General features: G+C 47.8%; 6 protein-coding genes across 6 annotated transcripts; all 6 read left to right on the forward strand.

The window, feature by feature from the left end:
- Positions 1 to 1,102: 1,102 nt before the first annotated feature.
- Positions 1,103 to 1,679, forward strand: MGYG_03509 (hypothetical protein; the record flags this gene model as incomplete). The annotated part of the gene is made up of 3 exons (XM_003173288.1): positions 1,103 to 1,243; positions 1,295 to 1,354; positions 1,473 to 1,679. 3 exons carry the CDS (start codon positions 1,103 to 1,105, stop codon positions 1,677 to 1,679), a joined length of 408 nt encoding a protein of 135 aa, XP_003173336.1.
- A 600-nt stretch (positions 1,680 to 2,279) lies between these two features.
- Positions 2,280 to 2,876, forward strand: MGYG_03510 (hypothetical protein; the record flags this gene model as incomplete). Its single annotated transcript, XM_003173289.1, has 4 exons — positions 2,280 to 2,290; positions 2,501 to 2,572; positions 2,709 to 2,743; positions 2,803 to 2,876. 4 exons carry the CDS (start codon positions 2,280 to 2,282, stop codon positions 2,874 to 2,876), a joined length of 192 nt encoding a protein of 63 aa, XP_003173337.1.
- Positions 2,877 to 5,513: 2,637 nt separating this feature from the next.
- On the forward strand, positions 5,514 to 7,285 carry MGYG_03511 (hypothetical protein; the record flags this gene model as incomplete). The annotated part of the gene is made up of 4 exons (XM_003173290.1): positions 5,514 to 5,633; positions 5,714 to 5,933; positions 5,994 to 6,593; positions 6,657 to 7,285. The coding sequence occupies 4 exons, from the start codon at positions 5,514 to 5,516 to the stop codon at positions 7,283 to 7,285; spliced, it is 1,569 nt and encodes a 522-aa protein (XP_003173338.1).
- Positions 7,286 to 11,834: 4,549 nt separating this feature from the next.
- On the forward strand, positions 11,835 to 13,719 carry MGYG_03512 (zinc-regulated transporter 1; the record flags this gene model as incomplete). Its single annotated transcript, XM_003173291.1, has 5 exons — positions 11,835 to 12,099; positions 12,172 to 12,345; positions 12,420 to 13,223; positions 13,294 to 13,393; positions 13,461 to 13,719. The coding sequence occupies 5 exons, from the start codon at positions 11,835 to 11,837 to the stop codon at positions 13,717 to 13,719; spliced, it is 1,602 nt and encodes a 533-aa protein (XP_003173339.1).
- Positions 13,720 to 14,633: 914 nt separating this feature from the next.
- MGYG_03513 (MCM3-associated protein) lies at positions 14,634 to 19,000 on the forward strand (the record flags this gene model as incomplete). The annotated part of the gene is made up of 9 exons (XM_003173292.1): positions 14,634 to 14,901; positions 14,963 to 15,249; positions 15,305 to 15,484; positions 15,545 to 16,505; positions 16,586 to 16,986; positions 17,065 to 17,497; positions 17,561 to 17,647; positions 17,702 to 17,911; positions 17,976 to 19,000. 9 exons carry the CDS (start codon positions 14,634 to 14,636, stop codon positions 18,998 to 19,000), a joined length of 3,852 nt encoding a protein of 1,283 aa, XP_003173340.1.
- Positions 19,001 to 20,478: 1,478 nt separating this feature from the next.
- Positions 20,479 to 24,699, forward strand: MGYG_03515 (hypothetical protein; the record flags this gene model as incomplete). Its single annotated transcript, XM_003173293.1, has 5 exons — positions 20,479 to 20,654; positions 20,775 to 20,998; positions 21,076 to 23,279; positions 23,347 to 23,881; positions 23,951 to 24,699. The coding sequence occupies 5 exons, from the start codon at positions 20,479 to 20,481 to the stop codon at positions 24,697 to 24,699; spliced, it is 3,888 nt and encodes a 1,295-aa protein (XP_003173341.1).
- Positions 24,700 to 26,973: the final 2,274 nt, after the last annotated feature.

The raw sequence follows: 26,973 nt of genomic DNA on the forward strand, positions 1-26,973 counted from the left end.
CTGGCTTGCCTGGCTGGTTATGTTGGCTATAATGTCGCTTGTGTGCGGTTGAGGCGTGTGTTAGAGCCCATGTGTGCATATATACAACATGGCCTGTACCATACATATAGCTGGACGTCGTTAAGGTAGGCGAGCTAGCTACATACCTTAATGATAATAATAGCAATACCTATAACACCGCCGCTAAGGACCTGGAGACGATGCTTGGCCTTGTTTGAGCCTTTCGTCGTGCGACTCTTTTCTCCCAGGGGAGTGTAAATGGATATGTACGATGCGATGGGCCAGGGGTGGGAGGGAGGGTGTGTGGTTAAAGGGGGGAGGGATAGGGATAGGGATAAGGATAGGGGGGAGCAGGAAATGAGCCTATAGACGATCAGATCGTTTTCAGTATCAGGAGAAGAGTTAATTTCATTCTCGAATATCTGCGTCCTGTTGTCCCATGGACCATTCGGGTGGTTCTTGCAGCTGGAGATGCAGCACAGCCGATGTTATATACACAGGGGATATTTGGATATATACATCCATCCCATCCCTCCTTTTGTCCAGGGACAGCCCTCCGGTGCAGCTAAGCAACAGGTTCCCTTCAATCTCGGAATCGGAACCCAGGCAACAAACATCTTTCTGCAAGGGTCAAATCGGTATGCCAGCTCATTATCATACGTGTCGATATAACCAAGGTTGGCATGTGTGTCGGTATGTATTCTGCGGGAGAAGGTTAGAGTATAAAAAATGAGACTCACTTTTGCCTCGTATGTAAGTACTCAAGAGTATACGGAGTAACTTGGACAGTTTCAAGGAGTCTTGAAAATGGGGACACTTTTTGAGCCAAAAAAAAGCTGTTCCTTGCACCTGCATTCGATGCTGCAGCAGATGATGCACGATTCGATTCAGCTCGATATTCCGAGTGGTCAACAGGCTCTCGTTACAGTTTTGCCCAAGTTGCATCTCTCGCTCTTGTCTGTGGGGCGATAGACGAAGGCTCACGCAGATAGACGGAGTAGGCAGCGAGCGTGTGTGTGTCTGAAGAGCTGAGATTGCTGCCCTGTTCCGGACGATGGCGATGGGTATCTCTTAATAATAATAAGATAATAATCCAGCTACCATGACAAGCTCGATCAGACCCTTTCAGGAGCAACCAATTTGCCTCCCGAATCCATACTCAATTGAGATCCCCGAAGGAAAAGCCAGCCAGTCACCCGAGAAGCGTAGATTGTGCAAAAAAAGGCGAAGAGGGTGTGCGCAGGTTCGTCTGTTGAATGTTTAACTAACGAATCAGCTAATCATAGGGCTTTAGGCTTTTGGTAAGGGGGGCCAGCGGGATTTGGTCGTAGTAATAGTCGCAAGCGAAGGAGAGGTAGGTCCCTTGGCGGAAGATATCGCAACACCTAGGACAGGCACTATTTCTGGCCTCCTTCTAGTACGCCGTAGATTTCATCAGCAGAGTTGAGTAGAGTTGATACTCTGTGCTTGAGTTGAGTTGGATTGAATGTAACTCGGCGAAGGCGAGAGTAGCCATGGAGAAAGAAGGACATCTCGCCTTGCCACCCCCTTGCTTGACAAGTATCAAGATAGCACAGCTTAAAACAGTCTGGAGATGGGACTCCTTGCTGGCGTGTGCCTTGTGCCTGTGCCTGCGTCTGCGAGGAGGAAGAAAGAAGCAGCAGAGGCGGCCAAAATAACTAAACTCCACTGTCCCTGATCCTGATAGTTAACTATGTGTGAGGTTTTTGGTTAGCGTTCGTTACATAGTAGTAACTAGCAGATGCACTCCCTAGCTGCCGACAGTAAACATCGCCTGTTCCCCTCTCCATTAATGGGTCAGATCCCCCCCTTGGTGCTGTTGTAAGGAGGTTATCCCAAAGCCCTGGAAGGTTGTCTGTCAGCTCTCGCTCCACCAGGAAGAAAGAAAGGGTCCTTCGTCGTATCGTCTCTGGCCGTCTTGTCTTGTCTCCCTTCTGGATGCTCCACCAAGCCCGTCTGATCACCTCTGAAAAAGAACAGATGCTGGGCCCTCCCTCTCTCCCCGTGCCGTCTGATACCTGCTTATGTACTCCGTATGGGTGTCGATATTCCCTTTTCTGATTCTGGAACGCCTGGCTTTTCAACGGCGGGACGAGCCGTGCACTCTTCGAATAGAATAACTCCGTGCCAGCAGCCTCACGCTCCGCCAGGTATCTCCACGATGTACATCTCTTGTACCACCGTATAGGCGACTCCGAGTCTGCTCAGCCATAGTTAGTTTACATAACTAAGTAAGTAGCCTGGCCCGCGCCACAGCGATGGAATCATCGTACATATACATATACATAATCCTTATAGGCATTAAACCTCCTGCCAGCAAACAGGTACGGATATATGTAAATATGAAAAATAAAATATGTATAATATGTCGAGATATAGGCCTGCTCGTATAGTTATAGTTAGTAGTTACCCATGTCGTCCTAGGAAAGCAAAGCAGGTATAGTTAGCTACCTAACTCTACTTACATATATATATGTAGATACAGTTACGCTGATGACGGAGTTTGCAAAAAGGACCAAAGCCTCCCTGTCCATGCAAAAGTAAGCAAGAAGTAAGTAGTTCGAGTTTAACTAGTCAGTCAGTGAGCTACTTTGCATCCCCAGGACCTCGCGGAGAGGGAGGCTCGATACTCGTCACATCCCGCCGGCGCCCAGCGCTGATTGGACCCTGGCTCGGCATCATGTTAGCAAACTATCAATCAGCTTAGGGGCAAAAGAAGAGAGTCAGTCAGTCAGGCAGTTAAACTCGCAAAAAAAAGTAGCTAACTAACTTACACATTAGCCAGCAAAAAGAAACCAGGGCCAGGGGAAAAAGAAAGGAGACGAGAAGACAAGAATTTAAACCAGTTCGGTTAAGAGGGCGTCCACAGCCCAGGAGCATGCACCACTAAGAGGCCGGCGGCTCAGGGACCCCAGATTCCGCGATCTCAACCTTGCAGCCAAATGTTCCCGTCCAGTTGGTTCATCATCGAGATTCCGCGCATCCCTGACTGAGCCTGCTGGACTGTCCAGGTTGGGTCAAGACGAGAGACAAATCGCAGGCAGCGTCGCCAGCACCAGCACCAGCACCAGCGCTTGCTTTTTTGTTTGCATGCTTGCTTTTGCCCCTTTTGCTTCCCTTTCTGCGTCTTTCCTCGTCGTCTTCGTCTCTTTTCGTCTCTGGATGTCGCATTCTCAGGGTTTAGGGCAAGCAGGCAAACATGCTCCGTAGACCAGGACAAGAGAGGCCAGGAAAAGCCAATCTCTTTCTTCCTTCTCCCGGGCCTGCGGCTTGAGAATCCGTCCCTTTATTGATCCAGACTGACGGGTGCTCGCCAGTGTATGTATACACGGGAGCATCTTGCTGCAGGTTACCAGCTTTGCCTGGATGCCTCCCCCTTGCCACAGCTGAACTGAATCCTGGATACAGGCATGACGAACACAAGAGCAGAGAAAAATATACGGAGTATGGCTATTCAGACTGCAGAGAGACTCTTTTTTGCCCTGCAGGGCCATGGTTCGCTTTGCCGCCTCCCGATCGAGGGGATGTTGACGTTTGACCGGACCACCGGCGGACGGGGGGTGCAGACGACGTCCCAACGCTCGAGTCAGCGTCTCCATCGATGGGGTAACCCGAATATTTGCTTGTCTGGAGAATCTATGGTTCTCTCTCTCCCTTTCTCTCAAGATAACTAGCTAGCTATACTCCGTGTGTTGCTTTGTGAACCGGATGCAGCCTATCAATCTGCTCCTGGTCGACTGCTGGCCGCTTCGTCTGCTACTTCCATCTGTTTCTCCCCATCGTCAGTTACTCCCTCTCTCTCTCTGTCCTCTATCTCTCTGCTTTTTCCTCGATCCTTTGCTTTTTTTTCCTCTCTCTTTCTTCTTCTTCCTCGTCTTTTCTTTTTTCTCCTTTTTTGCATCTTGTTTTCTTTTTATCCCTATTTTGCAACCCTTCGTCTCCCCTTTTTAGCAAAGGCTCTTCAAGGCGAATAACTATATAAAATATACGCACAGACACGGGGTGGGCCATCCGCTGGCCTAAAGCCAGTAGAAGTCCGAAGGGACTCTTTGTGTAAGACGTAAGTGTGTGTCTCTCAGTCAGTCCGTCAGTCAGTGTCTCTCTCTCTCTCTCACTAACAGTCCGTGTGTATGTGGTCTGCCTGTATATCTGGCATCCCTCCCCCCCTTTAATCGCCCTGGCAGCCCGTCTGTATATCTCTTCAGGCCCCCCTAAGTTTGGGGCAAAACGTATGGTGGAACGCACATCAAAAAGCACCAGCCCGCCTTCATCTTTGATCGACATATTGGCTCCATGTGATTGAATTACTTACTACTCGGATAACCCTGTTTAGCTCACTTACTTTTACTCTTTAGGTACAGGTGCAAGAGTAAGTATGTATCATTATGCTGGGTCGAAGCATCAAGCACCAGCAGCAGCACGCAGACCCAGCACCACCCAAAACCGCCAGAAAAGCAAAGAGAAAACGCAAGCTAACTAAGTAGGTAAAAATACAAAAGGAAGAAGCGCAAGCCACCACAGGATGGCCCTTGGTGACTGTGGGGTATTCAGTTTTATGCACAGTCTGCAAGAAGTTGTAAATTTTCGAGGGGGCCCTGCAGTGCGTTGGGTGGTCTGTAACACTATTTATGTACGTCTGTGGATCAGTTAGTTATCAAAAAAGAAACGGTACTTCTGCTTCTTCTTATTCTCTTAATATTCTCTTAGCATGCTTCTTCCTCTTCTCTGATACCGACTCTCCTTTGCTTCTTCTTCATCTGCTTCCTTTTTTTTGCATTTTTCTTTTTTGCGTAGGCTGAGTGCTTTCTTTTTTGAACTCGCCATCCGCATGTTCGAAGAACCAATATTTTTACCCTATGCCTTTAAAGACGGCATTATCTTCTGATCCGATCGTATCTTGATTTCCTCTGCATCCAGCCAGAAGAACCCCTCCAAACGAAAGGCACTGTCCTTTTCTTTTTTGGCTTCATAGTCTGATACTTCGTCCATATATATCCTGCCAGCCAGCCCTCTCCCTCTCCTCTTAGCCTATTACCATCCTCTCCAACCCGAGGGAGAACATCTTCACTGATATCTATATACATACATACACTCATACACTCATATACATACGTACTCTTGGATATCCCATCAGCATCACCGTCATCAGTTGATATCTCTCGTTGTTGACCATACATCGTCAACATCCAATCCTTCCTTATCAATTCAACTACGACGGCGTCTTTTTGATATCCACCATTTCAATATCACCATCGTTCCCTCTTGCTCTATATATACGGTGCTTCAGCAGTATAGGTCCTGATAATCACTAGTCTCTCCTTTTTTCCCTTTTCTTTCCTTCCTTGCTCTTCAAATCTTTCTCTGGGCAAGGGAACGGAGCAAGATTCAGTCAGACCTATTTCATCCACTTTCTCTCTCTGCACACCGCATAACCAGCAAAGGGTAATCTGAGCGGTTCACCTAGAGTGAGCCCCTTTTTCAGACTACTCAAAATGGTAGTCAACACCGAGGCCGGCCGTCCCCGTGTCAATATGAAGGGGATGGACCAATATTCTCCTATGCACTGCCAGGCTCAGGGAGTCGACGAGTATCCTTCATGGAACACAATGCCGGTAGGTGAACAGTCTGATATAAAATTCTGGTGTGACCTTAGAATTTCGTTCATTCGGCTGACATTGGTGGACTCGACAAGCCCATGATGGCCGGTACGCCTGCAGCCACTACCACCACCAACGCTCTCAAGGTGCCATATCCTCACTTTGCTCTGGTTGGTATCGACTGGTCGGGACAGCTCAAGTTCCATTCTTCTCTCCTCGAAAAGTTCAATGGCCCTGTCTTCACTTCGGAATTCAAACAGTGGTTTGAAAGGGCTACTGGTGTCAAGGCTCTTGATAGATCACCCATCTTTGCCGGTTGGTAGCTGCCTATCAAGTGCATTTTTTCTCTCCTTATACTTATCATGTCTTGATTAGGAGACGACTCATATCAAGGAAGATCATGGTCTATGGGCCAGGAGGTGGATGTCTTCCCCAACCCAGCTTACCCCAAGAAGCGCCGTCGAGAGATGATTCACCACCAGGCTCCCATAGAACCAGAGGAGCCCCAAGTCAACGAGATGGAGGCTGTGGAGATGGTGCCACTAGAGATTGGAAACGAAGAGAAGATCGAGGCATACTACGAGTCAGCATTTAGGGCCTTCCAACAGATCAACTGTCGCCAGGTGGCAAAGGCATATATCAAGATCATCGAGCCACGCAAGCAGGTCAAGCATCCATACAACGGTGGACGAGGAGCTCCAGGAGAAAAGGGTGACCCAGAGAAGACCAAGCCAGATTGGTGGCCAACCGGTGTCATCCATAGGGAACCAGACCACTTGAAGAAGCCAGAACGGATACGCCTGCTCGTCCACATCTTCCGCAAGCTAGGAAAGACACATGGTATCACTGCTGACAAGCTAGAAGAGGCCGGACGAGATGCACAGAGACAGATAAAACCCCGTGAGAGACTTGATATCCTCGATGAGATTTACAAGGTCCGAAGGGCGGAGGAGTGTTACGAAAGGGGTGAAGCAGGTATGCAGATACACACCCCATATACCTACCGTTGATATCACAATATCTAACCCCGAAGTATAGATGCAAATGCCGTGGTATATGTTGTCAACAGAGATGCAAACACCAAAGCCGAACGAGAGTCCGAAGCAATGAGTGATGCTGGCCAGAACTCAGTCCTTGCAGAAGAATCCAGAAAGGCAATGGAAACCAAATACTCGGCCCTCTCACCCTCCCACGCACCGAAGAGACATTCCATCGTCCGTGACCACAAGCCGCCTCACCTCTACCGCACGCCCAACCTGGCCGATTTCAGCGGCATGGAAAGCAAGCCCCCAACCGACCAAACAATCGAGTACTTCTCCCAGCCCGAGTTCGCCACCTCCCCCGTCGATGAGCACATCAGCAGCACCATGAGAGATAGTCATCACTGGTCCTCCTTCCAACAACCCCTATACAGCCCCGTGGAATACACTACAAATCATCTCGTCCCTCAACAACTACTTGCTCCCCCTTCCATGGTCACCTCCGAACCCCCAAACTCTGCTCTCCAGCCGACTCATGGCCTTCCCATTCCTGAACCGCATGGTTCAAGACATCAGTCCTTCGACTACATATCCATGGACAGCAATCCTTTCAACGCCGGACCAATGACACATCCTCTACTACCGCAAAATAGCCAGGAATCCGACCCGGTTGCACGATATAAATGAATGATCAAAGATGAACGATGATCAACGACAGTTCAATTCTCAACTCTGATCCCCCCGGATCGCCATCCCACTGTGAAAGGCACGGGGGATCCAGCCCTTCCAGCCGGCCGAGCTTATCACATTTTACTTTCATCGCCCGGTTCAATTTTACTTGTATTTTCCTTTTTTTTTCTCTTCTGCTTTGCTTTTTTTTGTCCCTATTTACTTTACTCGCCCAAGTGAGGTGTATGTATGTATGGCTTGAGCTCTTTCGGCTCGCTTTTTTTCATGGTTTGCTTTGCTTTCTTGGATATCTTGACTCTCGCACCCATGAGTTACTTAATTGATCTCGTGCGCTATTTCACTTTTTTTTTTATCTCTTCTATCCAGGAAATCTTCTTTCTTGTTTCCTCGTGGTTCATATTTTCGTTACTGTCTTGCGATGCATCGTCATCATCATCATCGTTGTTGGCTGACAAAAAATTGGATTGAAAAAGGGAGGCTGGCGGATATCTATCTATCTACGTTGTGTGTTCTTTTTTTGCGAGCGAGCTTATCAGAAAGGAGGTGGCGAAAACGAGAAACGTTCTGGAGAGAGCATAATAACCACAGTCTTTTTATGCTGAACGGGTTAACTGACTGTTGATTGCTACGGTGTTCTCTGGCGGGAGAAAGGGAGGGTAGCCGGGAAGGATAGGGAAAGGGAAGGCGAGGAAGTGGTTCATTTTCTTTATCTATTGGAGTGGTGTATTTACCGGTGGCCTGGTTTTGGTACTTTTTGACATTGCTCATACTATTCATCAATCGATTTGGTTATATCAATCATTTCTTCCTTTTGCCCCTTTTTTCACTGCAGAGCAAAGCAGGTACCGTCTACATGTTTCGAAAGACCAGTGCCTTGGATATTCTCCGCCCGGTACATTGTACGTTGGTACTCTCTTCCCCCTTGTGTATATCTCCCTCACCCGTTAGACGGCATATGAGTTTTCTCTCCTTAATACAAGGCTAATTCGTTCTTCGCCTGCCCCAGCGGGTGCACAGAAACGGTATCAAAGGGGGCAAATATCTTGATAGGCGCCTGCACACGTAACCAAGTCAATACCCTTGAAGTTCATGAAACAGCTTGAGGGCATGTATGGCCGTGGATTTTCGGAAAGGTACCTGGTACCCTTCACAGTTTTTTTCACTGCCAACTCATCGAGGCAAAAGAAAATTTCCCATTGAAACAAGAGGGTCCAGGCTGCTTGGGGGTAAAGTAGCGGAGAACATGATAGAATGGTGATAGAGACGGCGTACTCCGAGGTATTAGAGATGGCCTGACTGCGTTAAGGCAAAATATTACCTAGATCCCGATACGAACTGCCACTATGGCTCTCTGATATTGCATATTCATTCTCATATTGACGTTGGTGGGGGCGAATGCTGCAGCAGCAAATCTGCCCAGCCGCCTTTCGCCTACGCAGTAAATTTCCAGTTCTTGCTGTGGGCCAAAAAGCCTCGCTGCCAGGGGGGTATGTGTGAGAGAATATGTACATATGTGTACATATCAACCCACATATCCTTCTTTTGATCAGGGTACATTCATTATCGACGGGCATTCTTTTTTTTTTTTTTTTTTTTTTTTTTGCTCTTTCCAACGGGGAAGGCGAAAAGAGATGGAAGTCAGAGGCGGGAGAGTGGAGGGGAGGAGAGGGGTTTGTGGCTCATTGAAAGGAAGCCAGCCTTGACTTCCGTGAGCCCACAATGGTGAAAGGCTTAACCGGATCAACCGAGATCGCCCACCGGGGAAGGTCTGATATTTCCATGCCCTGCTGCTTCCCACGGGTGAGTGTGCCGCGATAGATCAAGTTTGCTGCAAATGCGTGTGTATATGTGCATGTCAGGGATGTTGTTTTAAACTTTTATGCGCTTGCAGTGGACAGCACCTTCAAGCCAGGAAGAAAAAAATTGGCTGGTGCATCTACCTATCATGAGGCCAGGTATTACTTGCATTGTCAATGCAAGTTGAGATAAAGAAGCGGATCAAAAGCTGTTCGTTAACGAGGGAAAGAGAGGGTTGATGCAGTTAGGTAGTCTAGGTCAAGCCAATGGAACGCCCAACGTTAGCTAGCTCCCCAGAGCTGTACCAGCCTCGATGCATCGACAACCCGCGTGTTCCTTGGTATCTGTGTGGTACGGATAGTGGTGTAACTGGAAACGCATGTAGCAGTCGTGTAGCGAGCCTCTTTCATCCCCCGTGATGTCCCCATTCCTGGAGCCAGTGATCAAGAATAGAGGGGAACAACCCGGAGACAGGCGTAAAAAAAGGCAGAAAGGGCAGTAAAGTGATGAAGGGGAGGGGGAAACGATTGAATAGAAGGCCGTAAAGAATGGGGGAAAAATGAAAACTGCTTCAGTGGCTGGTCTTTTTTTGATATCCCGCCAATGATCGTGCCAGTTAAATTTTTTGGGCGTGTTGGCGACCGGGTTGATGCAGTGTCCAAATCGAGCAAGTCGAAAACGCACAGACAGCTCAAAAAGAACCCGAGGGACTGGCAGAGGTCCGGATGGGAACCGATTATTGCAGAGAAGTCTTGCATGGACGTCTTTCTACCTAGGACAGAGTGGCTCGACGCACACCGGAATCCAGCACGTCTTTCTTGCAGTTGTTGCAATAACCCACGGCAGGGCAGAAAAAAGAATAACATAACAGAAGGTGTATGTATAGAGGAGCTCTTTTTGCAGAGCATCTGTATCCAGACTGACTTGAATGCTATTTTGTTTTTCAAATATATATAAAAAAAATGTCCCGTTGAAAAACCGCGGGATGAGGTCGCACTGCATGCTCAGACTCCCGTGTTAGGAGAGCTCCGGCCAAAACATAGCGTCATATGATGGACGCGGGAGAGTTGGGGCAGCAGGATTATTTAATAGTAAAACCATGGCCCTGCAGCCTCGTTAGCAAGCCCAGCTCTTCAGTTACCCGTAGTTGGTTGCATCTTGGAGACGCATCTTCCTTGGACTGTAGGCCGTTCCTGTGCCGTTGGGAGAGGGAATCAGGACAAAATGCAATTGCAGGTTATCGACAGCAAACGGATAGGGTCGAGACGGGGCTGTGAACGCTCTGACGGCGGCTCTAGATTATTTCTCGAGTAACCAGCTCGCGGGATGAGGTTGAAGTCGAGGTTGCGGGTTGAGGGTTGGACGAGGTCGAGCTGGAGCCTGCAGGAAAAAGTACATCTTGCGGTGGAGCGAGCCAAAAAGGAGCAGCAACACAGGATATCGGCCCGAACCGACCTTTTGAACCGACGATGTCGCCCCCAGATCTCCCGCCGTTGCTGCTACACTTACTTACACATGCCGTTCTCGCCCCAACAGATGGCTTGGCCGTGTGTAGCGAGAGTGAAGTCTGTCTGTCTGTCTGTCTTGTCCGAGGTGCAAATGCCGAGGGGGAGGAGAGGAAGAAACGTGGGACTTCGACGTCGTCGTCAACGTGACCCTCCGGCGTCTATTTTGCAGTAGGCGCTTGTCGCTCGACTGCAACGTCCATCTTTACTTACTACTCACTTGTTTACTTACTTAGTTACTTACTACTTGCAGCTCCACCACACAGCTCTTGACGTCTGAAGAAGATAGCTAGCTGTCGATGTCACGGCCCTTCGGCGCGGGCTCTCCCTTTCCATCCAGATTGGAGGTGATGGATGGGCATCTCGGTATTACGCCCCGCCGATGCTTTGCTGAGCAAGAGAATCCAGAACTGCGGAGACTTGAGATAGGGGTCCTTGCCAGGCTACGTTGTCCTGAGGATGTGGCTCTTTGACAGCCAACGAGGAATGGAGAGGCCCCAGCACTTCTTGATGACGATGATGATGGCGTCAGGCCTACTTACATGCTCTGCCCGTCTGGTGATCTCTAAGTTGTATGGGTTTCCCCTTTGCTCTCAAGGCCCCCTGGACCAAAGCTACCAAGGTCTCCTCCCATGGACCTTGCTCGTTGCCTTGACTAAAGCTTAGTTGCCTGTCGCGTGCTGGTTGGCGGACGAGGACTGACTGTCGTCTTAAGTACTCCGTATCTCGCAGGATATCGCTTGCCTTAACGAAGCAGAGACCAAGAGCGGTTTTTTCGTCGGCTTTCCGTCATGAGACAGGAGAAGCGGCCAAGGGGTGCTATATTTACTCGTCTTCGCGTCCATGGCCCAGACCAAGACGAAAACACCTTGATGGTCAGAAAAGCCCCAACTCTGAAACTTCCGTATGGCCAATCATCCCCACGGACGGAACCGGAACCCGTATCCTTGCCAAGAGCATTTCCCGGAAACACTACTCTGGCGAAGTTGAAGCTTTTGGGATTGGATACGGGGTGGAATGGCAGGGCTCAAGGGGCAGAAATTTTGTCGTCAGATGAGGAGTGAGTTGGTAGTTATCGCCCTGTTCTTCCGGACTCTCTCCACAAACCCCCTCATTCCTGTCTATGTGTATATATATCTCTTGACATCTTGGTCGTCTTTTCGCCGTCGAGTTCAGCCAGGCCAAGCCCAAGGAGGAAGGAAAACGAAAAAAGGAAAACGGCCACTGCCCCAAAGAAACACACGATGAACTGCCCTTCACGTACAGACGAGGACCTCGTCCACCCCGACTGGAACCAGAATCCTCCCTTGTTACCCTCGGATTTGACCAAGAGGGAAGACCTCAACGGCCGTGTCAATGATAGGCAACATCGAGACGGGCGAGACTTGTCGTCCTCGTCCCTTGCCAGCCCTGGAGGAGCGTTTGAGTCGTGTGAGGTGACCGTTGACACGACACCGTCACTGGCCAACCTCCCCTTGGCAGATGCAAAACTCGCTCGTTATCGAGATGGTAAGTTATCCTTTCCACGTAGCCCATAGTTAACTAGCATTCTGTGCATAAATATCTGATTCTTTTTGACAGAATTTTGCTCTGCTACCAAAGAGACTCCGTCTACTGTCCATGGCTTAACTGCCTCCTGGATTCACCCAATTAAGCAGTGGTTCATGCTCTACCAAGGCCACATTTGGTGGATGATGGCTACTGTTGCTGCTACATTTGTAGTGTACCGCGTTGCGGCCATGTTTCGAACACCAGGTAAGTCTACTCCCTCTTCTTTTAAACGTACGGAGTAGTCGAGTCGAACTCGTTCTCACCAGCTTATGACGCAGCCTCTTCGAAACTACCCATGCAAAAATCAAAAAGAGGCTCGACATGCGAAAGCGGCGGTGTAAATAGAGCAGAGTATAACTTACCTCTCCATGTTATCGCTCTTTTCATCATCTTCTTTGTATCCTCGTTCGCTTGTGGCTTTCCTATGTTGGCCCTCAAGTTCCCGCGACTACATATCCCGCAGTCCTTTTTATTCGCTGTCAGGCATTTTGGAACTGGTGTTTTGATCGCCACAGCATTTGTCCATTTACTGCCCACGGCATTCATTTCTCTAGGAAACCCTTGCCTCTCCGGTTTCTGGACGAGTGACTACCCTGCTATGCCGGGTGCTATTGCCCTTGCTGCTGTATTCTTTGTGGCCGTTATAGAAATGGTATTCAGCCCGGCTCAGCACGTTTGTAGCGGCAATAAGGATATGGAAAGAATCGTTTGCCGCGATGTTCCATCAAACGAGCAAAAAGCGACCAGCGATGATTCAAAACTCATGAATACCCCAGATGAAATATCTCGAAGCTTGAGCCGTCATAATAAGGAGCCGCAGGTAGAAGGGGGCCCCGAGACAAGGGTCCAGCTGGATCGCACGCTCCCACAACACGCAGCTGATGTCGAGCATGCTGAGGAAGGATCTGATGGCACATTCACCCCAATCGTTCTAAGCCCAGAACAAAAACGCCAAAAGGCATTTATGCAATGCATCCTCCTTGAGATTGGTATTTTGTTCCACAGCGTCTTTATTGGAATGGCACTAAGCGTTACTGTTGGGAACACATTCATCGTCCTCCTGATTGCAATTGCTTTTCACCGTAAGTTTCCCAAACCTTTGGAATTTTAATATGGCTTGGTCCGATATTTATTAACTATATATCTATTCAGAAAGCTTCGAAGGGCTGGCTCTCGGTTCTCGCATTGCGGCTTTGGACTGGGAACAAGGTGCCATACAACCCTGGCTTATGGCTATGGCATACGGCTGCACGTGAGTTACCATCTCGTCTTTGTCCAAAAAATTACCTGACCTGACTAACAATATCCGTTTGAAATAGGACTCCAATCGGTCAGGCACTTGGTTTGGCTACCCATACCTTGTACTCTCCTGACTCCGAGGTTGGCCTGATCATGGTTGGCACAATGAATGCCTTATCTTCAGGGCTTCTCGTATATGCTTCTCTGGTTGAGCTCTTGGCCGAAGATTTCCTTAGTGACGAGAGCTGGCGTACCCTTCACGGAAAACGCCGTGTCTATGCCTGCATCCTTGTATTCCTTGGTGCCTTCGGTATGAGCTTGGTCGGAGCCTGGGCCTGAGCTTGACTGTCCTGCACCATCCTGTAGCTATAGTATAACAATCCCTGTCCAGTAGTTAGCAATTCCATCTAGATTTTTCCCATTATAACGTTAGTTAAATCAGTCAATCACTCCACGCGCATCAACGAGCTGCTGCGTTGTCCCTGTACTGCGTCTAAAATGGACACTGCGGCTGTTAATAAACGCCAACCACGTGACCTTAACGCGCTTGAATAAAGCAGAAAAAGCAGCAACACCTGATTTTATCGCCTTTTCAACCGCCGCAGCCTGGAGCATTCACGGTTGCTTGCTCGCAGTCGTGCAAACACTACTTCACCGAACGACGGCTGCACCCCTCTCGCTTGAAATATTCCGTGCCCTTGCTCGTACAAGACACGCGAGCTTCCCCGTCGGCTATTCCTTCGCTTCAAGCGGCCTACAAGCTCCAGTTCGAAATCAACATCTCCGCTTCGCGCCAGGTTTACGAGACCCGAGTACGTAATTATCATATTCTCCAGGCTTCAGCAAGCTCCCTGTGCACTACGCATTCGTCTGTTTACGTGATATTTTCGCCCTGTTCGGTCGCCATTGGTAATGGCTCATCCCAAAGCTCCCCGCGCAACAATGGAGCTACAGCCCATGGCCGGCATACTTTATTGGGAGATACGGGGGATATATTCTGGAAATGGGAGCTGCAAACGACTTACGCTATCCTCTCGATCGAAGATTAGAACCCAGCTAAGTATGCGATAAGCTAATGGGTTTGGTTTTACAGGTATAATCTACTTCTTTCACCACTCGTTCAGCTCGGCTTCACGGTACCTTGGAGCTACGATCACCCAACCTAATTCCCCAACCTGGCATGTTTGTCTAGACCAGATTTCTCCCTTTGCACGTAAAGGGGAGGAGGCCGCTCCCAGAACGACGTGCTGAAGATGTCCAGCTTATACAAGTCTGTTCTTACGAACTCTGCGGGCTCGAAGCGCGGATCAGGCACACCCTTCCGTGGCCGTTCAACGAGAGGAGGACACCGTTTATCGGACTCAGCTGTCCCTGCTATTGCCGGTAACAACAATGTATCGAACCAAGGTCATCCTGTGAGCGCCAGAGGTCGCGGCAGAGGCACCGGTCCGTCACCCTTTGGCACCTCGTCACACGGAAACGCCAAAGTTGGAGACGGTAATACCAGAGGCGGGTTTACTGGTAATACCAATCTACGCATACAAGGTCTTCTTTATATCGCGTATACTAATCTTGTTGTTAGGCTTTCGGAAAGGACCTTCTCCGCCTGTCGCTCAGACAAATGGCCAACAATCGTTTAACCCGTTTGGGCCGAATTCGAATGCACCGGTTAACTCCCCATTTGGTCCAGCTGCTCGAGGCAGAGGAAATCATCATGCCAATTCTGGACAATCCCGTGGAGGACGTGGAGGTACCCGCGGCTTTGGAGCGATTGACCGATCCAGGGATCCAAGACGACGAAACGACGCCCCCGCCGCGGTCGTCAAGCAGGCGGATAATATTGAGGACTATAACGCTCGTTATGAACAGGTAAGCCTCCTTCATCATTTCTGCAGAATCTGTGCCCAGGCTAACTCTATAGTAGCTAAAACAAGATCGCGCAAGCCAACGAATACAAGCTATTAAAGCTGGAATTATGCCTGACCCAGACCAGCCAACTACTCTGAAACAGGCAATCACTCCGACCGGCAACTGCACGGAAATGTGTCCTGAGTTTGAACGCGTCGAAAGAATTGTCCAAAAAATGGTGGATAAGTGTGAAAAGGTTTGTGTAACATTTTACAATTCCATGGCACGGAAAAGAGCTAATTGCGATTTTATGTAGTATGTTGACCTAGATTCGGGGGTCTCTAGCAACATAGAAGGGAAAATGATAAAACGATTCAGACGATCAGCTGCTGGTAAAGACGAGCAGCTGCCATCAGATATTCGTACCCCTAAAACTTTGCTGCAAACCATCAACTATATGCTTCGATATGTTACCACCAGTGATGATAGTCTTGGTTCGAGACATAAGTTCGTCTGGGACAGAACGCGTTCCGTACGAAACGATTTATCCATCCAACAGGTTAGCCAGAAGCAAGATATCGAGATAGCCGTCAAATGCTTCGAAAGGATTGCTCGTTTTCATATCCTCTCGCTCCACCTGTTATCGAGCCCAACAAACCAAGAACAGTTCGACCATCATCAAGAGCGAGAGCAATTGAACAATACCCTCCTGTCACTCCTTTATTACTACGATGATAACCGTGGAAGACTCACTTTTCCAAATGAGGCCGAGTTTAGAGCGTATTACATCTTGTTTTCCATCCACGACCAGCGTCCAGATCTTGAAGCTCGAGTCCAGAAATGGCCTCGTGAACTAAGGGAGTCTCCTCGGGTCCAGGTAGCCATGGAAATGTTTGCAGCGGCAGGTAATACCTGGGAATATCAAGGTACATTAGACGCGAAGCGGCCCAATCCGCTTGCCCAGGGTCTCTACTCTCGGTTCTTCAAACTTGTCAAATCGAAGAGCGTGTCTTACCTCATGGCTTGCGTGGCCGAGGTGTACTTCAGCCAGGTTCGCCAAACAGCAATTAGGTCGATTTGGAAAGCATACTGCCGGCAACCTGCCTCCCAGCAGCATAAAAACCAAGAGTGGACCATTGAGGAGCTCACTACTGCCCTGGCATTCGACAATGATGAGCAGACAATTGCCTTCTGCGAGGAGCAAGACCTCCAGTTTGCAACCAATAGTGAGGGCCAACTTTATCTGAACTGGGCTAACCGCCCGCTCGACTCAATTGGTACGTTTACCTTCTTCGATATAAGCTATTTGATGTTAATAAAATGCCATGTTGATGTGATTCTAACGATTTGTAAATAGTATTCCAGCCATCTTCCCGACAGACTTTCTCCTACCAGCTCGTCGAGCAAAAACGCTGCGGTAGATCACTGGCTGCTGTCATTCTCGGGATGAGTGTTTCCCAAGCCATTAGGTACAAAATGATTGACGTTTCTCTCCTTCAAAATGAATCATCCGTTCAATCGATGCAGGAAGATGAAGAGGGACTATTCGTTAGCGATGAGGAAGACCAACCAAAGCCCGCTCAGACTGTTCAGCAGTTACCATTCGAAACAGTTAATAAGCCAGCTACAGCCTTTGGTACATCCTCACCAGGCGCCTCTACGTCTCCTTTTGGTCAAAGCTCTCCGTTTGGTCCTCCTTCGAACTCCCAGTTGTCTCCCGCCGCATCTCACTTCTACCCTCAAAATTCCAATACCAAGGTATGTGGTCGATTCTTGATATTTGATCATTTGGCTTCGAGTGTATACGTACGCTGATTACACATTCATTCTATACAGCCAACCATCCAGTTTGGACAGCCAAGCCCGGCTCAAACCCCAACATCCTTATCTCCATCGTCAACGCCGCCTACAATACAAAATTCAAGTGAAGTTCCGGCTCCAGCTACTTCTAACCCACCCACATTCTCGTCAACATTTCCTACAACTGCCGTTTCCGGCTTTGGATCCCCATCCTTTTCGTCACCCAGCAGCAGTGGGCTTTTCAAGGGAGAGCAATCCACCCAGGCCGCTCCAGCTTTCGGTTCTACTTCTACTGCACTTACCAACACAGCTAAGCCAACTGGAATGATGCCTGCTGTTCCTGGAGACCGGCAGCCTCTATTTGGAACTCCTTCGCCTTTTGGTCCACCGGCCGAGCCTAAACCTTCTGCCACTAAATCACCTAGCTCCCTCTTTGGGAACACCCAGCAAATATCCTCACCCCCGCAAGGTTAGCATTAAGATTGATGTAATACTCGACCGAATTTGGGTAATGATTTCTAACTGAATACAGATGAAACTTCAAAGAAACAGCTTCAGCCTTTATTTACTCCTTTTCCTGGAGGTACTACCGGCAATAAATCTTCCATGTTTGGACAGGGTAGGTGTAACACCTCTTGTTGAGATGGCGTTTCTCTATACTAATTCAATTTAGACTCGAGCTTTGCATCACAAACACCGGCACAGCCGACCGAACAAACATCAAATGAAGGCGGTACCCTTGAAACAACCAAACACTCGTCTCCATTTGCTGTATTCCAGCCAACTCCATCTATCAATTTGACTGGAAATGATGAGGCCGTGAAGCCCGTGTTCCCTTCATCCACGAAGTTCTCATTCCCGTCCTCTCCCTTTGAACTGAACGGTAATATTACCACTTTCCAACAGACCCTTAAGATGTTCTTAGCACTGAGACCGTTACCATTTAGATTCTGAGCCAGGAGCACCTAATCCTCAAGATTCACACCCGTTTCAAACGGAACCAAGTATCAACACACAACCTGGCCCTTCTCCGGAACAATTGAGAGAAGCAGAAGAAGAAAAGTTAAGAGAAAAGGAAGAAGCAGAAGCGAAAAAGGCGGAACAGGAAGAAAGGAGGAAAATAGAAGCGCTTAAGTTAGAGCAAGAAAGAGAGCGACAAAGGCGCGAGGAAGAGGAAGTTAAGAAACAAGAATTGGAAAGACGGGAGGCTGCTGCACGTGAGGCGGCCAGGGAGGCGCTACGAAAGCAAAAAGAGGCGCAAGAGGAAGCCAGACGTCAGGCAGAAGAGGAAGAAGCACGAGCCAAGCGTGAGATTGAGCGTCAACGCGAACTTGCCCTTGAACTCCGGGCAGCTCAGCGAGAAATTGCAAAGAGAGAAGCAGCTGAAAAGAAGGCAGCACGAAAAGAAGCTGCTAGGAGAGCCTCAATAGAAGCCGATATCATGAAGCGAAAAGCCGACGCGCTTATTGAGGAACTCGATGTTCACCATAAGAGAGGCTCCAAAGTAGCCAGGCTGACTCCAGAAGATGAGCTTTCGGTGGAGGAGCTGATGAGTAGTAACCGGCCTAGGCACAAGAAACCTCCAACGTCAACTCCACAGCCTTCGAAACCTGCCATAGACGAAGACGAGCTCCTTCTCTCTGCAGCTAGGCTGGCTGCCCATACCTTGTCTCAGGGAGCTCGACTTTGGGACGAAGTACCAGACTTTAGCCGTTCAGTTTCTTCCCCATCCAGCTCCTTTTTTGGGAGGTCAAGTATTGGATCTCAACCGAGCTTTGACAGATCCCGTGCAACTGTGAACGGGTACGATGTTGCCCTGGCCCCTTCCTCGCCGCTTGGCTTGGGTAGGACTCTATCGCGGACTGAACAAAGGATAAGGGCCACTGGAGCCAAAGGCCTTGCAACTAAACCGATCCCACCTTCTCACGGGCTGAAGAGAAATAGCGATAAAGGGAGAAAACCACAGTTCTAATCTTTTTGGCGTTGAACTTAGCATCCTTCGACCTACCAGTTTGTTTTCATACACGGCCTATAACATACCTTTTTTTTTAGGATCTTTAGCATTTGGGCGTTTAGCATAAGGGCTACTCTACTGGTGTTCTTTTGGTATGGTTTATATTGGGAGAAACGGAGTTGGTTGCAAGTGAGATATCTTGTGCGTATGTTATTTGTTGGGGCTCCCTTTGCTTATATTGTACTATTTGAATCTATTTACATCCCCCATGGATCAGGCATGAAGAGTTTAAATGTTCAAATCCACTTTATACCCTATGAGACGAACCTCACGAAGAAACTTGATTGAGTTCCGTCCTTTGATTGAGAGGCAGGGCGATTGTGTCATGCAAAGGTATACCCATATCTCCACTGTCCATGGTATAGGCTCTATACGTCGGAGCAGAGCGAGTGGCCCATGGCCTTTACTTCGAGGAAGGCCCGGTGTTTGCCTTTTGGTACAGCCGTTCGGCGATGGGAAGCTCGCGGGAGCTGGTTTCGTAGATATAGCGAGTTAACATAGGCAGTTGGAGATTAGTTGTCTCCTTGCTATTAAGTGATCAAATATCAGTTTCCCGATGACTGTGCAAGTATCATGTGTTATCCCATACCTAGAGGAAGACATTGAAGCCAGTACTAAACGGCTTGACTTTTTGTTACCAGCAAGAGTCGATTTGGTAGGCGTGGTACCGGCCATGGTTGAGTATTTGATTTCTTGAACAAGACAGAGATATGAGACTGAATGTGACTGTGGACTGGGTCGAGTATGTTGAAGCTTCGTATTATCGAAGCCTACCGGTTGGGGTCGAGCTGATTTATATAGGTAGTCATATAACTAAACGGCAGATGCGCTTCTTAATCTCTTGCTGGTGTTGGCCTATACTGGCTACAAAAGTTCCATACAAAAGATCTATACTAGGTTCCATAGCTACGAAAGTTCCATAGAACCAAAAGTTCCATACAAAAGTCCTACACGAAAGTTTAATTTTGCCAAAAGTTCCATGCAGCATGCATATTACAGCTTCGGAATCCAGAGGCTTGCTCATAGGCTCAGGACAAAAGTTCTCGGCGAAGATCTCTTGAGGACATGCACCTTTTTTCTCCTGCCCCAGGCAGGGGTGCTAGGTTTGACCAATTGGGTAACTTGGTTATTCGACTGGCAATCTCCACACCAGGCCAACTCGAGATCTGGCAGCCTTTCGCGGCCCAGGAGACATTTACTGCGATCCCCTTGCCTCAACTCAGCCCGTACAATGTAACGGACGGTGTAGAAATAGGTGACCAGTCACGGTCGGACCCTTGTTCGTCCAGGCACTTTTTCGTGATGTCGCACACTCGGCAGCAGAAAGAGCTTCTCAATGTCTTGGGTTAACGGTAGTTACTCTGTAATCATAACAATAACCACTGACCTGACTACCTACGTTAACTACCTTTTGAAGCCGTCTAGAAGACGTGAAGATGCCTTCACCAGAAAGCTTCCCTCTTCCTCGTCTCCCTTCTCCTCTTCCTCTTCCTCGTCATCTTCCAGAATGGACCTCCGTCAAGGAGACGATCCGCCACCTTTACGTCGAAAACGGTCTCTCTATCAAAGAGCTGATGCAGACCATGGAAGCGGAGCACTCTTTCAGAGCAACGTACGGAGATTATGCCTCCTTTTGACCCGGCGCCAGAACTATGGCAGCTATCAGTTTTATTCACTTGAGCTAGCCTCAACTTTTGCCTTAATCACTGGGCTAATGAATTGTGTATGCCAGTCGGAAGCAGTACCTGAGCAGACTCGTCAAATGGGGCTTCAACCGCAACATCAAGGCTGAGACCATGACCAAAATTGCCCTTATTCGAGAGCGAAGAAGACGATTGGACGGGATGCCTACCGTCTTTACATACAACGGGCTGATAGTCGACGACCGGAAAATTGAACGTTTCATCCGAGAAAAAATTGGAAGAAGTCAACTTGAACGCATGAACGTCGATGATGGTCACTAAATATTCACTTACCTCAATCCCCTTACCCTGAGATGAACAGGACGTATTATAACTAACAAGATTCATCAGTGTCGACACCCACTGGCGTCACGTATGAAACCCCTCGTGCCATGGCCAACGAGGATGTTGGCGAGAACGTGGACGAGGAGCCACTTAATGGGGAACGCCAGAAGACTGAGATGCCGCGTGCAATAACATGGGCACTTGGTGCACTGAGGCCTCTACGATACGAAGAACTCGCAACAGCCTGTGGTATCATGGGTGATAAGAAGAAAGAGATTAATTCAGAAAGTAATATCCCTTCCTGGACTCGCGGTGTCTTCGAGACAGGTGAAGATGGCTTCATAAGGCAAACGTCCCGTGCTCCCGATATATTAGCCCAGTTCACCCCCACCGATGCCGCCGATAACTTAATATTGGAAACCATTCTTAAGGGGATCACTGATGACAAGAAGAATTTCAGACTTCTGTATGAGTGTGGAATCGTCTTTGAAAGATTTAAATCCGAAGCCCCGGAAGCCCTAACATCCGAGCCCTGGTGGTACTTCATGGAATACCAAACACTCTACTGGCCATCGCATTTATGTAGACTCAGCCACGAATTAAAGCCCACGGAAGAATCAGCATTAAATGATTTGATAAGAGCCCCTATTTGTGTAGGATGGATTGAAGCTCTTGCTTTGTTTACCAAGGAAAGTTTTGGAGTTGTTCTTAGCCGGATACTACATATTGTACTGGCTTTCTGCAATGGAAACGGGCCCTCTCACCTCAAGCCTAGCACTATTTCTGCATTGCGAGCCTGGGCAAAGTCTTGCCAACATCTTGTTCATGACTGGAGGGAGATACTCTCAAAATGGCCTGGTGAAATCCACTACATCCAATCTGCGTTTTTACCAAAGGACAACATCTTCCAGAATCACAAAAACAGCAGCCTTCAGTACGTTTTGCCCGATTACAATCTGCCTAAGCCTAATATGGAAATGTCATTCTTTGAGAAAATGAGTGTGGAAAGCTCATTGTTGGAGGAAATAGGTGCGTGGGGTATATTGATGGAGGAAATGAGTGAGTGGAGTGCATTGATTGAGGTTGATTATTCTGCTCGACGCATTTATTATGCATACCCGCATTATGGTATGGTATCTCTGTCAGAGCGCCCGTGGAAAATCTGTTGTATCTCCATGGATACCGGGTTAACGATCGCAGAATACCGAGGAAAGACTACTTTTGGGGACCAAAGGAATGAAAGGAGTTCTACGGAGGCCATCAAAGCCCAACTAGCCATCAGTCCCGACGGCAGATACCTAGCCTATGAGGAACTGGTTGACTGTCGCCCAAGTATGACCGATGTTCGAGTCTTTACATACTTTTGGAATATACAGCCTACAGTTACTCTAGATGGTGACGTCTTTGGCCAGTGTTTTCAGTTAAATAGGGGCGCCCGCGGCCCCTCCTTTTACTTTGGAAGAACACTTGGCTTCGATAAGGATGCCAATCTGGTTCATGCCTGTGGGGTTTATAGCGTGAAGACCCGGGCCAGCGTTCACTCTCTATTCACTACGGATTTCTTGCTGGAGATAAAGTCCGCAATAATCTCAAGAGACCGGACTGTAACAGCGTTTGCACTATTCAAGGATTCAGAGCGCAAGAAGATTAATATTTGGATCCGCGATAATTTCCGGACTGATGTCCAGATGCATTGCGTGTATAATGGGATTGCGTGCCTTCTAGATATAAGTACTTCCGGCCGTTTATTAGCGTTGTTAGAGTCGCCAGAAGCGTTCGACGAGGATGAAGAGTCCACATACAATCTAGTTGTGCTAGAAATCACATCCGGTAATAGAAATATCCTACACTCGTTTACGATCCCGACCCATATCCCGAAATCCAAAAATAACCATAATGCTCTGTTTAAAGCCTTCTTTGGGGACAACGAAAAAGAGCCCGTGCTATTTGTGTCTGATAAAGTTGAGAGCGTGGGTCGAGTGTGGCGGAAATCACGCTGGGGCTGGAAGCGCATTGGAGATCCTCGCGTTAAAGGTGCGCGAGTTGAACCTGCTTTTCAGCCTCTGAAGTTCAGTGATGATGGCACTGAAGTCGTTGGGATTCACAAATGGGGCGTTTGCTCGATTGATGCCCACAATCATTATAAGATCCCTCTGTCCATGGAAGAGGTGGATGATGACTTGGAAGTAGTCAACGTTATGGAAAGCTCTTGGGGGGGTCACTATTTGTATTGTGTCGATACGGAGAAGCGCTGTGAGGAGACTTTTAAGGTAATAAATATCCTTAGCTTGACTTATATATGCCACAGTATTTTTGTTGCTAATGATGAGGCAAAAGATTGCGGGTTGGCAGTTAGATCTGAACTCGAATCCCCCTATAAAGGAAGACTTTTATTTCTTTTCTCCAACATCCCTACTGTCAATTTCATTACCATGGATACCCACGCCAGGAAAATATATAAATTACCGCACAAGGGGTGCTGATATGGCATATTCCTCGCAGATTGTTTTCAATAATGATCCGGATAATACCTCAGAGCACGATCTTGAATATCGCTTTACGAATAGATGCATAGTTTGTGTGTCTGCGGATGGACGATATAAACTCGCATACTTCCCGGAATCGAGTGATAACCTGGTACAGTTTGATATACTTGGAGATGGAGAATCAAATAATTGCCTTCGATCATATATATTCCACTGTCAATACGATACTAAACTAAACGGCGGCGGGTTCTATAATCCTCCATCATTACGCCTTCAAGGCTCGTTCCACCCAACCCTTCCCATTGTATTGTGGACAATTCCACTCTTGGGACTAGGGTTTTGGATTTCTGACCTTCGAAGCGATAGCAGGCCGATATTTATCGATGGTAAATGGCTGCTTTTCCTTTCTCTACCTACTTTACGGTGTGAATTAAGTGGCCTGACTTCTATACTAGACGTTGCTTTTGCAGCTAAAAAGCCGTCATTTTCTCAATGCGGCCGCTACCTTTTGGCTTTTTATGATGAATCCTCTTGCAGCCGAAGCCCTCCAGCCCCTGGGAAGCCAGAAATGGGTGTTTTTGTCGTCGATTTCAAGGAAGGGGTAAAATGCAAATATCTATGGCCTCCTGGGATAATGAATTACCACAGCGCCTATGCCTTTTCTCATAATGATGAGGTCTTTGTCGTTGGATTCAATAACGATACACTTCTCATTTCCCTGAGGCTAGCAGTATCTGAGGACAACATACCTCGGCTGCAATACCTCATGGCCTTTCCATCTTCGCATTCCCGCCTTGAAAGAGTACGGCGGTGTGGCATCATACATGGCGGTTTCAATGTTATAATAACAGATATTTGTGAAAAAGAGGCAAGTGCAGCTCTCTTGGATTTTTCACCTCAAGAACTCCACCCCAATGATGCCCAAATTAACCCCAATATCCCACAGGCTGTTGTCATCCGTACTTCCCATGATGACTGGAAAGATACCAACTTTAGGATTAGTGGGATCAGTAGGGTCTGTCAACGCGGGGGGCCAATCATAGAAGCAAATGAACCGCTCCGGGCTCCTCCTTTCGCGAATCCACGGAGCGACAAAATGGCATGGGTGCTAAAGCCTTCGGCGATGAAGCACCTAATCCAACGCTGGCAACTGATGGATAACGAACGGCACGTTCTCTTAGAGAGGGAGTACTATGACATATAGATACCTAGGTAACCATGCAGTTCCGACATAGCATTTGTATAACTAGTTAGTTATGGCAGAGATTGCTTTGAAGGAGAGTCTAGATAACTATGTTTTCCCATGCTTCGAGGATATCAAATCGACCTCGCTGTATAACTATTGGGTATTTATAAGTAACGACCCAGTCCTCCAGACCTGGTTAGCCATCCTTTTACCATGGTATTACGACGGACCAGCTAACTAAAGCTGATTGGCCGGGCGGAAAGGTAACTACCATATGGGAAATAAGTGAAATGAAAAAACCGTGATGTCCCAAAAATTACGCGTGAAGAACCGTAAATTTCAGATTTCTACGTTATTCTCCTCTATAATAACTACAAAATCTAAAATCTACGCGTGAAGAAACGTAATTTTGGGACTCGACGGTTTTTTCAATTCACTTATTTCCCATATGGTAACTAGTTAACTAGCGCTAGCTAGAATGCCTCGCGTGGGCGCAGGCAGATATCATTGCACCAGGAGAGCGCGTTGCCCGAAACAAGAGCTTCATTGAGGCGTCGAACGGCTTGGACAGTTTGGGCTGCAACGTCGCGCCGACTCAGGAACAGTTCGCTTAGTGATGAACGTCATTGACGTAGTTGCATCGTCGCAACTGACTGATGACACAATCATCGCCACTAAGCGGTGATATTTATTCAGCCTCCATCACAAGAGAAGGAAAGAAAAGCACATTCGACATTGAGGCCACAAACTGGTCCTAAATACATGGATGTACCGACACTTCGTCCCACGAGGTCCAACCAAGCTCAGCCATGCTGTCTGTGGTGAGGTTGAGTGCAATGTCTTGTAGTTATACCAGGCTGCTGTAGCCAACCCCTTAACAAGGAGTACATCCCCCCCTCGAGTGAAACGGTTTATCTAACAAACATTATTGGCGATCTGTCTACACTATTCGCAATGACTACCTAGTTACTGAAACGGCCCATTCCATGCGACTTAGGGGAGTATCTCAGCGTATATATGGCGGAGAATGATGAATCAACTGAACAGACAACGCTAAACATCAACAGCATCGGCAGGCCAAGTGACAGAATACTACGTTGTTATGCCGCCACTTTAATCATACACTTGTGTATGTGAGTGAGAGAGTGTGCTTGGTTAATAGGTTGCCTGGTTCATTGACTACCTGACCCAGTGTCCAGCCCATTACCTTACCCTATTTGATACCCACGCGTCGTCTGCTTTACACTCTATCATCACCATAACCTCACTGATATTATGCAATGTCCCCAATGATGACTTGGATTCTGAGGGGCTATATTGATTGAGTACCTAGAAAGGATTGTCGGACTAATGGCCGGCATCACGTTACCACAGGGGTCTCATCATTGCCAGAGGGGTTTAGAGCTGGTGTACACCAATCACTTGCCTTTTATATCCTGCCGGTTCCCAATGATGATCTGGATTCTGAGGGATAGCATATTTCATCGGTTCCTAGACGCAAGAAAGGGCTGTCAGCCTAATGGCTGGCATCATAGTTACCACAAGGGCCTCATCATTGCCAGAGCTCAGAGTTGTTGTACACTAATCACTTGCCTTTAATATCCTGCAAATATCCTCAATATCCCCTGTGATGACATGAATTCTGAGGGGTATATTAGAGCCAGAAGCAAAAAAAGTGAATCGAGAGCACTTAATGCAATACTCCCGGCTTTAAATCCTTGAATGATGACCAATATTGAGTGATGATAGTCGAGGACATGGACAACAGTATAGATTATTTCGACCACGAATCTTGTTATATGAATTTGTTAATATTACAGAGCAGGAGAAAAGATTCAGAAAAGAAGAAGACTACGAAAAATAAGAGATAGCTTTGTTTATTTACAAGCTTCTCACAGTGCTCCTGCCATTATAATACATGGTGCTCTTAAGGAAGGAAGTATTCAGTAAGATACCAAGATTGTGGTTACTAGTTCTGGGTCGCGGTTGATCTAGCATCGCCTTCCGCTTTAACACGAGCAGGCTTATCTCTAATTACTTCGGGTTCGACTTTAACTATAGGAAGGCGTCAGTATTCATATTTCGAACCGTCAATTTTCTGGTTGAAGAAATCTATTAATCAAGATGGATTCTACCAAGGTATAACTACTTGTTGGACCTGCATTCTAACTACAGCCATACTGATCTTTGTGCGTGTAGAACTGAGAATACGTAGATATACACTACTTGCACGCTAGGTCAATTGGACCATCTCGAGGCTGCGCACAGGTAGTTAGGTGCTCATTGGCTAAC

This window comes from Nannizzia gypsea, genomic scaffold, assembly GCF_000150975.2.
Source record: "Nannizzia gypsea CBS 118893 supercont1.3 genomic scaffold, whole genome shotgun sequence".
In the NCBI taxonomy this organism is placed as follows: Eukaryota; Fungi; Ascomycota; class Eurotiomycetes; order Onygenales; family Arthrodermataceae; genus Nannizzia; species Nannizzia gypsea.